The sequence below is a fragment of the Nicotiana tabacum genome, chromosome 14 (assembly GCF_000715075.1).
Source record: "Nicotiana tabacum cultivar K326 chromosome 14, ASM71507v2, whole genome shotgun sequence".
Classification (NCBI taxonomy): domain Eukaryota; kingdom Viridiplantae; phylum Streptophyta; class Magnoliopsida; order Solanales; family Solanaceae; genus Nicotiana; species Nicotiana tabacum.
The window spans coordinates 112183401-112199549 of record NC_134093.1 but is presented as its reverse complement, the minus strand read 5'-3'; the positions used below and the strand labels follow the sequence as shown (position 1 = coordinate 112199549).

Below are 16149 nucleotides of genomic sequence, written 5' to 3'. Positions count from 1 at the left end.
TCCTTCTTCTTTTATTGTTTATAACACGTTATCAGCACGAGACTCCAACAAATTGAGTAAAAGCTCAGGGATACGTGCATGGTGCTTAACTTATACATAATAATTATCAATAGTTCCATGAACTTCCCTCGGGATTAAATTCTAGATTTAAGGTAAGTATTTTACCTTATTTTTCTCTTTTAAATTTTTGAAATTCTATAATTTGATTTTAAGTACAAGTAAAGACAATAAATTTTGATTATAACTTTAATAGAGCTTGTAAGAAATTATAACCACCCGAAGTGGTAAAATTTCTATGTCGTACCATGATCAAATTCATGTATGATTATGAGCACAAGAAGTAGAAACCCGTCCCATTAAATTTGCTTCATTCTCATTCTCTTAAGAGAATGTGGTAGCAATATATGATAAATCTAAAAGAAGATAAAATTATTACCATGAAAGTACCAATGGATGTGGAAGTGGCAATAAACAAAATTATAATCGGCAGCATTGTAGTAATTAGAACAATAAGAATTCTCAAAATAATCTTTCACTATGTGAATGTAATGTTTGTCATCAATTTGACATGAGATTTCGTAAAGCACATATAGATGACTATGGTCTATTCATAATATGAATGTGGCAACATGTGATTTATAAATATATATTTCATTCTTGGAAGAACATGAACGTACTAGTGGTAGTGAATATACCACACTCACCTCTAGAAAGAGATTTTTGATGAAATAAGAAAATAATTTTATTATTATGGCATGAATGATCATTGACCACGTACCTATAGCGATTATGCCAAAATATTATGGCAATGTGACTATTACAGGGCAAAAGTAATGGAAGAAACATATCATGCCTATAATGATTTTGACCATGACTATAATGTTATAACTTTCTCCTTGAAAGAGATATTCACCATATGGATGATGATGAATATGTGGTAGTAAAAAATTAGTTGAGAGCTCTAGAAGAGCCAATTATACTATTTTGGAGAAATAAAATTAATTATCAATAAGGCATTATGTTGTAGTAAGTCTCAAAGAAACTGATTGAGTTTCTATAATATTCCGAAAGAGTTTGGTTATATTGAGACTAAAAATAAACAAAAAATTTAATATCTCATATTACTACAACTTGTAACGGGGTAATATGTATGTGAAAAGCAACTCGCTTTATTCTCCTGTTTGTACTACACAAATAAAAGAATTCCACAATAAAGTAGAAGTTTATTGGTATAAAATCCCATATTATAATAAACTTGGAGTTTAATGATAATTGCACACGTCATGGTGTAAACCTGAAGTTTATCAATATTGATAATTTATTCAGTTGGCATAATACATTTAGCCATGTTAATTTAAGTATGATGTGCAAAATAAATTAAAAGAGAATTCATATGGGTAAATATTAAAGAACTAGAAAGTTCTTTACGAATTCTTTTATGTTGTTTGTTCTCATTAATTAGTAGACCAATTAAAATTGGGATTGAATCCCATGAAGTAATATCAAATATGAATATGGGCTCATTCACCTGTCATGTATACCACATAAGATACATCTATAAGATGGTTACATGTGCGATTATTATTATCCCGCAACCTGGTATTTACTAGGTAACTTTCTCAATAATTTAATTTTGAGCGTAATTTTTAGATTTTCTATTCAAGACAGTTTATCTTGATAAGTTGGTTACATAACAGTTAGTTTAGCAAAATAATTTATTAAGTGCCTCCACTTAATAGCTAAACTATTGCGTATGAGAACAAAGTTATATATATATATATATATATATATATATATATATCAGTTTGACATACGTTATATACGAAAGTATATTATTTTCTCCCCCTCACAAGTGGTTCAGGATCAGGAACCAAATAATTTCATCTTATTATTATTGATGTGCGGTGTATATTTTGATTAACACGATAACGCACAAAAATGGGTTCTCAAAGTTGAGGAAACAAGTTAGTTTTTCTAACATGAGCGAGAGACATGATAAACAATTGAGAAAAAGTTACGTGAAAAGAATTATCATTTGTACATTTAGATCATCGAATAAGATAATATGAACTTGAAGTTCATAAAAGATAATTCATCTGCAATATATTGCAAAGCATGTCAGACGCATTTGCTAACCCCAAAGAAAGTAACTATATTCTCAATGAAAATGCTCCTATTAGAATAATTCCTAGAAGGACAAAGTCCATGATACGCTTAAAGCATATAGACAAATCGGTTTCAAATAACATTCTTGATAAAGAAGATGAGCAAATGATCTAAATGATCAGAGTAAGAATGCAAGTGATCCAGAAGATCACATAACATAATACTTTATAAAATCTCAGGAGAGGTTCAGGTGCCTGAAAATATGAATGAAGAGATATCTATGTTATATTTTATGAAAAAAGGGAGGTCATAACCGATATAAAATGTTCGTCGACTACATCTATGATAACACTAAATATATATGAGTATCTTTAAGTCTGGAGAAAACAATTCAACTCGAATTGATTTTATATGAAAGATATATAGTTTCGGATATGCAGTTCAAACACTTGAAAGTATAAAGTCAATGGTGTATGCAATCACTTTTATCCATCTTATATGTCTAGCATGACATGAACATTTGATATGCATCTAAAGTCTATTTATATGGCTTATATGACAATCCCTGAAAGATTTAAACCGCTTAAAGCACATACAATTTCTGAAGTACCATATGATAAGTGTAATTTATGCACTAATGCATCTTGCTAATATTACAAGGCCTGACATAACTTTTTCGGTTAATATTTTAGCAAGATATATGCTCCTACAAGGAGACATTGAAATGGAATCAAATACATATTGCAGTATCTAAAAGGGACTACCGATATGGGCTTATTTTATAACAATAATTGCAGTCTCAATTTTGTTGGTTATGCCGATGTTGGGTATTTATCTGACCCACACAAGGCTCGATCTCAAATAGGCTATGTGTTTACATGTGGAGGCATTGCCATATCTTGGCGATCGATTAAGCAATCAATCGTGGCTACTTCATATAATCATGCTGAGGTAATTGATATTCATGAATCAAGTCGTGTGGTTGAGGTCTATAATACATCTTATTCAAGACAAATATGGTTTGAAGTGTGATAAATTACCCACGATTTTGTATGAAGAAAATGCAGCATGTATAACCCAATTGAAGGGAGGATTCATAAAAAGAGATAGGACAAAGCACATTTCACCAAAGTTATTTTTCATACATGATCTTCAAAAGAATGGTGATATGAATGTGCAACAAATTCGTTCAAGTGATAATATGGCTGATTTGTTCACCAAATCTCTACTAACATCAACCTTCAAGAAATTAATGTACACCATTGGGATACGAAAGCTCAAGGATGGGAATTGATGCTCTCATCAGGGGGAGTTAATACGAGTTGTATTCTTTTTCCCTCACAAGGTTTTGTCCCACCGAGTTTTCTTTGCAAGGTTTTTAACGAGGCAACCAATAGGCGTATTTCTAAACATGTGTATTCTTTTTCCTTCACTAGAATTTTTTTTCACTGGGTTTTATTTTAGTTAAGATTTTAACGAGGCACATTATTTGTTGAATAGATATTCAAGGGGAGTGGTATAAATAAAATTGTATTTATGGTGAATGTTTATATTTTAGAGATATTTTAGGGTTTGTTACTTGGTGGCTAAATCACTTTTTTCCTATAAATAGAGAGGGTTCTATTCCATTGTAATTGATCAAATATCAATTTTCTCTTTCTACTTTTCTCTGTAATACTCTTCTTCTTCCTTTATTGTTTATAATAATATTTTAATTCATAAAAAAAGAAGTTAAAATGAAATCCTTGTGGTCCAGCTCTTCTCCGGATCTTACGTATAACGGAAGCTTAGTGCACATGACTGCTTTTTTACGCACCTAAGTAGTATGAGTTGGATGAGTTAGATGGAGAATCGACCTCTCCGAGTTGTAATGAGAAATTAACAATTGGGACCGGAAATTACTAATCATTTTCTTAAACTAATTGGGATGTAGCTTTTTTGAATTATGGCTGCCTTTTGTTTCAAATTTGAATATACACATGGTGGTGGGGTGGAGCGTATGGTATAGAAGAAGATTCTACTTATAAATTTCAATTAGTTGCTTCAATTCAACTTGTCTCAATAAATAGACAAGAGTAACTCATGATTATTTTGCCCGGAGTAAAGTTTTATAAATTCAGAAGAAAAGGTTGAAATCATTTTCGTAAAAAATATTATTCTTTGACAAATCATTTTCTATGTTATTTTCCAATTTTTTATTTGAACATGTATAAGCGATGACAGACATATGATAATGTACAAAGGTGAAGGATATAGTATGAACAATGAACACATTATTATAAGATGTTACTTACCTCCCGTTTGACCATAAGATTTTCTACCTTTTTAATTAAAAAAATGAAAATATTGTTTGGTTATTAAAAAGTGATCTTTTGGCATTTTTTGAATATAAATTTTTCAAGTTTCAAAAAATAGTTTATAGACTAGTTTTTCAAGTTTTTGAAGTATTCTACTCACAAAACCTTTTAATTTCTTTTCAAGTAAAATATATATCCAAACAATATTTCAACTTCCAAATTCATTTTCATCCCATCTTGAAAAAAATTCCTTTTTTTTTCCACGTTTCAACTAAATCTATATCCAAACGGTAGCTTAATATTAAATATTGATTACAATGTGTAGGTAATGATTGAAATATATGATATAGAGTAAGAGTTAAAGTAAATTCATCAAACGAACATTTTTGTCTGTAAAACAATTTAGGCTATCCAAGTAGAAAATGTCAATCAAATGCATGGTTAGAAGTCAGTTTTAGTCTTGGAATTTGTCGCTACAATTTAATTACTCTTAAGAAGATTTTGCAACATAATATCATCCCAGTGCGAGATTTTAATAGTAGATCTTGTCCAGAAAAATACAACAAAAGTTGACATTTTAACTACTTGACATCTTTGTTATAGTACAAGATCATTGGTTCTTGAAGTATATTTTACTCAATATATATCACCTCAAATTATTGGCGACATTAGTGGTCTAGGTAAGAATCCACCATTTTAGGCAAAAATCTAATAAATTAAGCCTAATCTAGTGCGAATCTAAGATTTTAAAATCCCTTTTTTATATGTATTATTGCTACTAATCATATAGTACAAGATTCATAATTAATCGATCATAATAGCGAAAAAAGTTAATAAGAAAAATAAGATTAATATTATCATTACCAAAAACAAAAAACATTTAGTCCCAAGTTAATGAACTATAATAATATTATCATTATGAAAAATACGTCAAAGTTACAAGTTATAACTGCTGGCTTTATATTAGTTTTTCCTATATTTTCTATATAACTATATAGAGTTCATGTCGAGGTTAGTGGGTGCTCGGGCACCCAGTACTTTGAACGTAAATTCGCACTCATGTTCAAATTTAAACCCACTTTGCAAACATTAAAAAGAACAGTAAAACAACCATATATATATATATGTTATATTATTATTTGCACAGATAATGTATTTCTTTTACGCTATTAGATCCCTTAAAAGTCAATTCCATGTACTACTTTTATAGCAAGGATGAATTTATAACCCACAAGCAGGGGCGGACCTAAAGCATTGAGTATGGATTTCCGAGAATTCAGTGACTCTTGCGTAAATTCTGTATTTATATTAAAAAATTCACTAAATATTTATAAATATCTAACTGTGAATTCAGTTATTATTGCATATTAATTTAAAATTACGGTAGGAACCCATAAGTCTCAAACCCTGGATCCGCCTCTGCCTACAAAACGTAATAAATGACATGTCAAAATAGGTAAAATTACATTAATAGTGTAAGACAATTTTTATTGTCAAAGTATATATATTAAAGAAGAATTAACCCAAATAGCCGTCCATTTAATCTTGTAAACTAAAAATAGCCGGCGAAGGTATACAACAACAATAATAACCCAGTATAATTTCACTAGTGGGGTCTGGGGAGGGTAGTGTGTACGTAAAACTTACCTCTACCCTGGGGTAGAGAGGTTGTTTCCGATAGACCATCGGTAGTGGGGTCTTGGTTGGAAGTGGAGGGTGCTCACCACTAGAGCAACCAACTCTTGTCAATATGTATATAATCTATATATACATATTATATATGTATATAATCTATGTATTATATATGTATAACTGTATATAATCAATGTATAATTTATGTATACCGTATAAAAAAAGTAAACATTAAATCTGGTCGGCTATTGTGTAACAATCCCTATATTAAATTCAAACTAAATAATGAAAACCTATCTTACTAGCAGAATATTTTTATAGGCAAATCTTAATTTTTGTTTACTTCTAACTTTAATGCAGTCCATCTTGCAGATATCACATGACAGAGATCTTCTCATGTGGTTTTTACTGCTTGCTCCATTTGTTTAAAATATTTAATACATGATTAAATAAATAAATGAATCTTTTGTTCTTGTTGTACAGTACTTGTACTACTGACTCACAGGATCTTGGTTGAACTCCATTAATGGACATTCAATTCCAACCAATGAAAGAAGTAAATGTACCATAAAATATTCAAATTTCAAAAAATTGAAATTAGGTTTGTTTAATAAATGTACTTTCATCTTGGTCGAATTTGTACAGTTAATTCCTTCCTCTATTCTAACCATCCTGTTACCAAGCGAATATTTCTTCTACTCTCTGTCGTTTTTCTGTTTTCATTAGTACAATATTTTGTTCTCATTCTCTTTAAATATCTTGATTTGCTAATAAAATTACTCCCCCGGGGACGCTCGTTATATTTAAGTAGAACTCTTTTTTAGTCCTTTTCACAAAAATATCATATTTTTATATTTAAAAATAATTTAATTTTAAATTTTATCCTTATTTGATACTCCCCTTCTCAATTTATGCGACAGATTTCGAATTTCGAAAGTTGAACAAGTTTTTCTTTGGCTACAATTATTTCATATGCCTTTTAGATATTTTAAATTATTAATTGTTGTGACTTATAATGCTTTTTACGTAACTTTTAAATATATAAATTTTATTTCAAAAAACTTAAAAATTCTATGTCCGATTTCACGGTCAAATTTAAGAAATTTGACTTTTGGAATCCAAGTTCTGCCGCACAAATTGAGACACATGGTATAAGATTTTTAGATACAAAAATGCTTATGGTATATTTAACACTACATTCTTCTATTCCTTCTTTAACTACTGCTCAATTAAATATCGTAAAATAATAAACATAGGAGTATATTTATATATATAATTTCTCACTTAGTGTCCGCTATCGCACCCGTTAATTAATCCAGATTGCGTCAAAATATCCTATTTAGGCGTAAAGTATTCTCTACTAAATTCGATATGTATGCCGGGACTCGAACCTAAAGTTAAAAATTAAGGATGATTATTTACCATTCTATCAAGATATTTGCTGGTCACTAAAGGAGTATCATTTTTCAAATAAAGACTAACTATTTTTAATAAAATAATTATTTTTTTTAAAAATCAATAAAGTAATGATTACTTTTTCATAAAAAAGGACTACTCCTATTTCCTAAAGTATAACACTACTCTCAATTGATCATTTTTTCACTTCCTCTGTACTGGTGAAGATTACCTCTTTTCTGCACAACCAAAAGCAAAGTGTAACCCAAACACACCACCTTTTAACACTCCCTTTATTGAGAAGAAAAACAGCAGCTTAATTATACCAAGAAAAAATCACAAAATAAATCCATCAACATTACCTCATTTCCCTTTACCAAAAAAACCCAGCTAGAAATCTTTATCCCAAAACCTCAAAAAACCCAACAAAAAAAAATAGAAAATCAACCATGGTATAACCTTCCAAGAATCCACAAATGGGTTTGCCCACAAAGCCATTTTACAGTATATTCTCACTTTTCTTGATTATATTTACCATTTTCAAGCTACTCCCACTAGCTAAATCTGCACCAGATTACACCAAGTTAGTATACAAAGGTTGTGCAAAGCAAGATTTATCAGATCCAACTGGGGTTTACTCACAAGCACTTTCATCACTTTTTGGTACACTTGTTGCACAATCCTCAAAATCCAAGTTTTACAAAACTAGTACTGGTAATGGCCAGTCTACTATTTCTGGTCTTTTTCAGTGTAGAGGTGACCTTTCTAATGTTGACTGTTATAAATGTGTGAGTGGTTTGCCTATACTTATAGATAAGCTTTGTGGTAGTAAGCCTGTAGCTGCAAGAATTCAACTATTTGGTTGTTATATGCTGTATGAGGTTGCTGGTTTCCCTCAAATCTCTGGAATGGAAATGCTGTACAAGACTTGTAGTGGGAAAAATTCTCCAGGTACAGTAGATGCGTATTCAAGATTTAAATTTTATGGGTTTCATATTTAAGTTTTTGCTATTGAATTTGTTACAATTTTCAAATTATAAGTTCAAAATTTAATATTTTTTGAAAATTTAGTGATTTATATACTCCATTTGTTTCAATTTTTACATGGTAGTTTGACTCAACATAGGGTTTATTGGAAAGAATAATCTTTTAAAACATGTGGTCATAAAAGTTTAAGGCATAAAAGCCTTTTGGGCTATGACATTTATGAGGCTATAAAAACGTGTCATTAAAAGTAAAATGATAAGTTTAAAGTTAAATTGTTTCTAAATATAAAAATCTGTTATTTTTTCTGAACGGACTAATAAGGAAAATTTGGAGGGAGTATTTATATTCCATGTCTAAATACTGTGTTCGTTAAACTCGTTGCTTATACCCTACATCTGCCACTGCCAGGAAGGCAGTATTTAAGTATTAAGGGTTTAATCTTTAGGCTTTTATGTCTGATCCCATCATTTAATACGTCGTTTTCTTCATGAAATTTTAGTGAATTTTTCATATATATTTATATTCCGCGTCGAAAATACTGGTAGGTAGTGGATTTGAGGAAAGAAGGGATACTGCTTTTTCCACATTGGAAAATGACATGGCTAGTAGTAATGGCTTCTACACAACAAGCTATCAATCTGTGTATGTGTTGGGGCAATGTGAAGGGGATGTTGGCTCTGCTGATTGTGCTGATTGTGTGAAAATTGCTGTCCAAAAAGCTCAGGTGGAATGTGGAAGTTCTGTTTCTGGCCAAATCTTTCTGCACAAATGTTTTATTAGTTATAATAATTATCAAAATGGGGTCCCAAAAACATCATCATCATCTTCAGATTGGTCTCCTTCTTCATCTTCAGGTATTAGTTATATTGATATTAACATCTTTTGTCTAGCTACAATGTTTTCCCAATTGTTTTGCTGAACTAGCCATTCTACTAATAAACTTTTGTATTCTTGGACTTTTGAGCTATCTGCCTCATAAATTAGTTGTATACAGTCGACCTCTCTATATCGTTTGTTCCAGACATTTTTTGATTGTTACAACGAAGCGCTATAGAGAAGTTTGACGGTAGATGATAAAAGGTCTGAATCAGTAGTGCTATTGAGCTATTGAGTTGATATTGGTTATAGCACTCTTAGATGTTTGTCCTATGCTTTCTTGGAGTGGTTTAGACATTTATACGTTGAGTAAATATAGAGTATTTTTAATACTTCTTATTTGTATTTGCATAATACGGACATGATATGAGTTTAGACAGAGTAACATGGTCAGTGAGCAGTGAGGATTCATATAGTCGACCCTAGCTTGTTTGAGACTGAGAAGTAGTGTTATAATCAAAAGTGTCCACCTTAGATTTGCCAGCCATTGCTTCAGATTTGTTGTCCACAAATCATATACTAAAGACAGCTGAATTTAATAATCATCGGAGGGTCAGGGCAAAATGTAGGAAAGACTGTGGCTATAATAGTTGGAGGGGTAGCAGCAGCGGGATTTCTCGTCATTTGCTTGCTGTTCGCGAGGAATCTAATGAAGAAGCACGACGGTAAGCCTAACATAATGTACTAAATACATTTCTCGTCGTTGTCTCGTATGCTGTTGAAATATGAATTATTTTGCTGCAGATTATTGAAGGGGTCAGATTTGTTTACTAAGACTGGCAAAAGCTTTTCTGAGGTGGATTTTGTGACTGCAATTCTTGGTATTCTTAAGTTAAACAGGAAAACAAGAACTGTTACTTTAATTTTTAGGGCTTTGAAATTGAATGAATGGTGATAAATTTGGAAAATAGATGTAAATTTTACATGTTTTTGTCAACTATGAACAAGATTAGAAAAGAGGCCTAATGGCTTTTGGCTTTTTTATCCATTTGCCATGTGCATGTTGTCTCTTTTAACAATTGACTTGAATAATGGTTCTCCATTTTCTTCTAAAGTTTTCTACTTTACAGCAAGTTCCTTTGTTTTCTCTTGTTTTCCAGCTGTATATGTTTGTTTGAGTTTCTTGTCTTTTATTTTATCTGTCTCTATTTTGCTAATGTGTACAAGGTATAAACATAAAGACAGCAAGGATGAGTCTGCTGCAATTGATGATTCAGTTTGTTTCAGAATATCTTGTAGTTATTTGACAAGATATTCTGCTAACTCGCAATAGGTTATGATTTATATCAGTGGCGAAGCCAGAAAATTCAATAAGGGTGTTAACAAGTAATATTTTATCACATATACAGTATAATTTTTTGGCGAAAGGTGTTCAGTTGACCGTCCTTGGCTACATATAGCTTCGCGCCTGATTCATAATGAGCATTTGGTCTGTTCAAACATAAACTGTAAATTGTTTTCATCTATACCGCTCCCTTCTTTCTCAGAACACCATTGAACAACATATAGTGTAAGTATACCAGTTGATGAGTTGCATTAGTCGTCGGAGAAATATTTGCCAGATTCCCCCCCCCCCCCCCAAGAGTTATGGTACGTCGAGTTTCTTCCCTGTTTCAAAGAGACTATTGAAGGTTGAAGAACGTCAAGTAGCTTATCTATCAGTGTAGACTGTAGAAAACTAAGGGAGATGAAAACTTATATTCTATCTATTGTTGTTGCGCGGATCCTATTTGCCTCGAGCAGGTGGTTGGGGTTTGGGTTTGAGGGGGAGGGGGGGGGGGAGAGTTGAATGAGGGTTAGGATTGAAATTAGTACAGGTATAGATAGTGTTTTCAGAAATGAGGATCTTATTTCAGTGAACTATGCTGCTAGTGAAGGTTACAGTTGACTTCAAGAGGAGAAGTTGATTCCTAAAAACGAAAGAGCGGACTAGATTAATAAACTTAATTTGGATAATCTGTGTAACAGTTTTAATGAAGACGAATTTAACGAGGATAATGTTCAAACTTAGAGGCGCATGTCGTGCATAAGTTATGGTTCATTAAATTTTGGCTTAGATCTTGTATATGTGTTAGAACCTTTACTAAATATGGCAGGCTGATGCGCAAAGTATCCTATATTTATGCAGGGTTTGGGGAAGGATCGCACCCCTAGGGGTGTGTGATAGGGTAAAATATGATATGACACGTGACTGACTAAACTGAGGACACATAGAATCAAGATGGGATGGTTGAGGACCGAACGCAGCCACTACGCTTGTCACCAGAACGGATAACGTTCATAAAAGTGTATTAAATGCTTTGCGCCCGATAGCATTTACTAAGAAATATTCTACAGCATTAAGAGAGACGGTTCGTTACAGAGAATTTGGCATTTATACTCAACATTACATCTTCATCAATGACCCTCATAATTGGCATTAAAGGAGGGTATGATCCTAGGACCTTTTTCCCTAGGCATAGCTATAAATAGTGAACTCAGTTACCATTGTAAAGGACAAATTTATATACTATATTCTATACAAAGCTTTATACAATTTTACTTACTTGCTTTTAGATCTCATCATTGCTGTGTTCGGGAACCGTGTTTACGGAATCATCATCTTTGCAGTTTTATCTACATTACAAGGCTAAGTATTGTGTATTTCTTCAATTATTATATTATTTCAGAATTAAATTAGTTCACTTGTCTAGAAATCACGTATAAATTCAATTGTACCATTTTACGAGTAAACAGTGTAATATAGACCGTCTATCCTAATGCAAATATTTCACCACGGTTCGTGGTAACTGGTAACCATCTCTTTGCAAAAAAAAAAAAGGAATTCTTCTCTGTCTTTTTGGTCAAGCTTGTGGGCTCAATGTTCCTTCAAACTAGTTCATGACAATTTTTGGGAATGGAATATGTGACATGTAAAAATAAATAAAGCGGTTTGATTATTCAAATATAACTGAATTATGTTACAACTTACAAGTGTTCTTGAGATCTTTATCTAACCTATCTTCATAGGTATTTGTAAAACCATTTTCTTCTTTACTCCCTAAACTTGTCTAAAAATTTCGGTTGTGCACTATAACTTTATAAGCATTTATTTACCCCTATTCTTTTTTGAAGTGAAATAAATATTTAAAAAAAAAGGCACTAGCCCTTTCTCCTTCTTCTGAACCCCCCGGGGGGTCCTCTCAAGCTCACCATCTGCTCGTCAATCCTCATCTTTTTTTTTCTTTTTTTTTCCTTTCTTTTTCTTGATAAATTGAATTATTAAAGAGAGCAAAAACAATATCTTTCTATATTGAAATTCTTGAGCAAATACAATAGTCATTTCTTTTCATCCTTTATTGGTCTCAAAGAATGAAAGCAATACCTATAAATTGATTGTCCATTGCACATCTAATAGTAATTGGGCAAAATTATCAAACTTTGTCCCTGTTAGAACTGGAATTAAAACGAAAATAAAATCACATATATCCTTTAATATTTCATCAAGAACTGACAAAATACAGGAAATAGAAATCAAGAAAATAAAAAAGGAAGCTTTTGATCTTCTTACGTGATTCCATTTCCATGCTTGCTGATTTTAGGGATTAGTTAGTATATAAAAATATAACTACGGAAAAGGAAAAGAATAAAAAATTAAAATTTAAATATTTTCAACGTGGCGTGTGTAATGTACCTCATGTTGTGAGACGGGTGGATAAATAAACACCTGTAAAGTTGTAACGTGCAATCGAGTTTGCCGAACATGTTTAGTGGGAACTTATGTATTTTGTCTATTTTTTAAGGTAATCTTTTCCAAAACTCAACCTATCTTCGTAAGTGCTTTCTAGCAAACATGATACAGTATTCTCTATTCATAGTACTGAGACTTCATCTTTGTTAGTATATTTCTCAATCAAAGTAAACAAATAGTTCTACTCCTCTCACGATCCAAAATCTTACCACAAGCGTCGTGATAGCACTTAATCTCTAAGACTAGATAATCCGATTACCGTTTCATTTCGAGCCATTTTTTAACATATAATTATAACAATCTCCCAAGACTGGTAATACAGAGTCACAAACTCTAACTGAATGCATGCAATGATCTCAAGGATGAAATATACAATACTGTTCGAATAAGAGTTGACAGTACAATATAATGGAAAGACTCCAAGGGACTGCGACGACCAAGCAGTCCTACCTTGAATCCTTGCGATCACACTCTAATCTCTGTCCGAATTCGATCTCTCCAATACCTGGCTCTGACAAAAATGTGCAAAAGTATAGTATGCGTACACCACAGTCGGTACCCAGTAAGTATCAAGACTAACCTCGGTGGAGTAGTGACGAGGTACAGTCAAGACACTCACTAGTCAAATAACCTATGCAATATAGCATACAAAAATAATAGAAAACGAATAACAGTGATGACAACAATAATCAACTTGTGACATAAACAATAAGGCAACAGGAACACCATAAATATTGCTCAAACGAATAATAAACACAAGTACAACTAATTAATCAAGTCCTTCAAAATATACATCTTTTATCTATGAGTTTTTCAAATAAAAATCTTTAGAATGTAATCCGTACAATTAAATATATCCCGAATATACTTTATTCAAATAAATATCTTACGAATATAATTCTTTCAAATAAATATCTTTCAAATATAATTCTTTCTAGTAAATATCTTTCGAATATAATTTTTTCAAGTAAATACCTTGCGAATATAATTCTTTCAAGTAAAAGTCACCATGTGACACCTCATTTAACTTTTCTGGTGTAAGAAATATATTCAACATATCACATCGAATTGCACGGTAATACCTTCGTGCACTTGTCTCATTCTTACCCGATATATATATGTAGATCAAATCAATTGGCACGGTAACACCCTTCGTGCATTTATCTCTTTCTCACCGTATATACATATAACAATACTAACTAAGTGGGAGAAATACCAATAACAATAAAAGAAATAAAGTGGGAGGCACACATGAAGCAACAACGACTACAAGTCACATAGAAAACATAGGTGCACAATAACAACTCAAGATAAAGGCATGAATGTATACACAACGAAAAGATATCACAATATAATATATGTTTCTTGTCCTTGCTTGCACGAAAACACCCTTCGTGCCATGAACATATGATAATATAAAAATAATGGTACGGCATCATCCTTCGTGCTTTTACTCTCATCCTCACATGATAATGTGTATGAAATGGCACGACATTATCCTTCGTGCATATTAATGTATATGAATGGAACGACATCACCATTTGTGCTTTATACCTTTCCTCACATGATAATATAACTGAAATGACACGGCATTACCCTTCGTGCTTTACACTCTCCCTCACATGATAATATATATGAAATGGCACGGCATTACCCTTCGTGCTTTACATTCTTCCTTACCAAGCACATGTATATCATTAACAAGCAAGGTAGGAAGCATAAATAACATCAAGGAGAGTGTTTAAACGACAACACAATACAATAATTCATGTCACACTTTGCCCACAGGCCACAACCAACTCCAAAGATACAACAAAATCATTAATTTCACAGCAAATAGCCCAAGGTTCCACACAACGTATATAAAATCTCAAAAACAACAACAGAGATGGAAAAGTAACTCAGCATAGGACAACGCCTTCTTTAATCAAAACTTTTGATAAATATATATTAATGTCTCATTTTAAACTTCTTAATAATTATTTACAGATAAGGAATCCATAATGAGATTATTTCTAAGAAATGTCAACCCAACTAACCAAGATATTTCATATAAAAATTAAAGTGGCAATCACACTAAATTATCATATAAAAACAACCCCGGCAAACAAGGAATGGGGGATGACAAATAAAGGATTTAATAAGCGCCAACAATTTCTAATTTAATACATAAAGGCATCTACGAATTTTAACCGATATAATTTGCACATATAAACCAAGTACGTACTCGTCACCTTGCGTACATGATTTTCAATTACACAATTTCCACATAAGACTCAATGCCTAAGGGGTAGTTTCCCCCACTCAAGGTTAGGCAAGATACTTACCTTTTTGAAGTTATGCTGATATTCCAAAATAGCCTTCTTGCTTGGATTGACCTCCAGACAGCTCAAATCTATCCAAATTGATTGTATAACTTCATTAAAATTCATCGAAAATAATTACGGATAATAAAATACCAACTTAAAATTTTGCATTAAAAAGTCAACCAAAAGTCAATACGGGGCCCGTCTCTCGGAACCTGACATAACTTTCTCGAAATACGAACACCCATTCTGATACGAGTCCAACCATACCAAATTTACCAAATTCCGATAACGAATCGATCTCCAAATCTTAAATTTTTATTTTTGAAAGATTTTGCAAAAATCTCATTTTCCTCCAATTGATTCACTAATAAAAGATGAAAATAATCATGGAATCATCAAATATAATAAAAATTGAGTAGGAAACACTTACTCCAACCCATTTGGTGAAAATTCTCTAAAACATCACCCAAATCTGAGTTCCCTAGCTCCAAAAATGTTGAAATGAGCTAAAAAATAAAAGTGTACAATAAAAACTCATTTCTCGTCACTAAAAGTCCATTTTCCGTCACTAAAAGTACATTTCCAGTCACTAAAGGTCCGCACCAAAACCTGCTTGCACCAACAATTTAATATTTCACTAAAAAGGCTCTAACTCCATCATACAAACTCAGAATTCGACGATTCTTATTCCTATGAGTCACAAATAATAATACGAACCTAGTCGTTTAATCGAAACTCAATTCAGAGCTCATTTGCTCAATGTAATACCAATTTTACTCGTTAACCAATTAACTCATGTTTCACGCTAAAAACACAA

General features: G+C 32.0%; 1 protein-coding gene across 5 annotated transcripts; it reads left to right on the top strand.

Annotated features, from left to right (window-relative positions):
* Positions 1–7625: 7625 nt before the first annotated feature.
* Positions 7626–11838, top strand: LOC107773938 (plasmodesmata-located protein 2). 5 transcript variants are annotated; one of them, XR_012698837.1, is made up of 4 exons: positions 7626–8381; positions 8963–9271; positions 9670–9958; positions 10038–10275. XR_012698837.1 is itself a non-coding variant. In XM_016593370.2 (4 exons), exons 1-4 carry the CDS (start codon positions 7907–7909, stop codon positions 10043–10045), a joined length of 906 nt encoding a protein of 301 aa, XP_016448856.1. In that variant the 5' UTR covers positions 7626–7906; the 3' UTR covers positions 10046–10275. The 5 variants fall into 5 exon arrangements, 4 of the variants coding, with proteins under 4 accessions (XP_016448856.1, XP_016448855.1, XP_075085989.1 ...); XM_016593370.2 differs by having other exon boundaries at positions 9845–9958; XM_016593369.2 differs by having other exon boundaries at positions 9790–9958.
* Positions 11839–16149: the final 4311 nt, after the last annotated feature.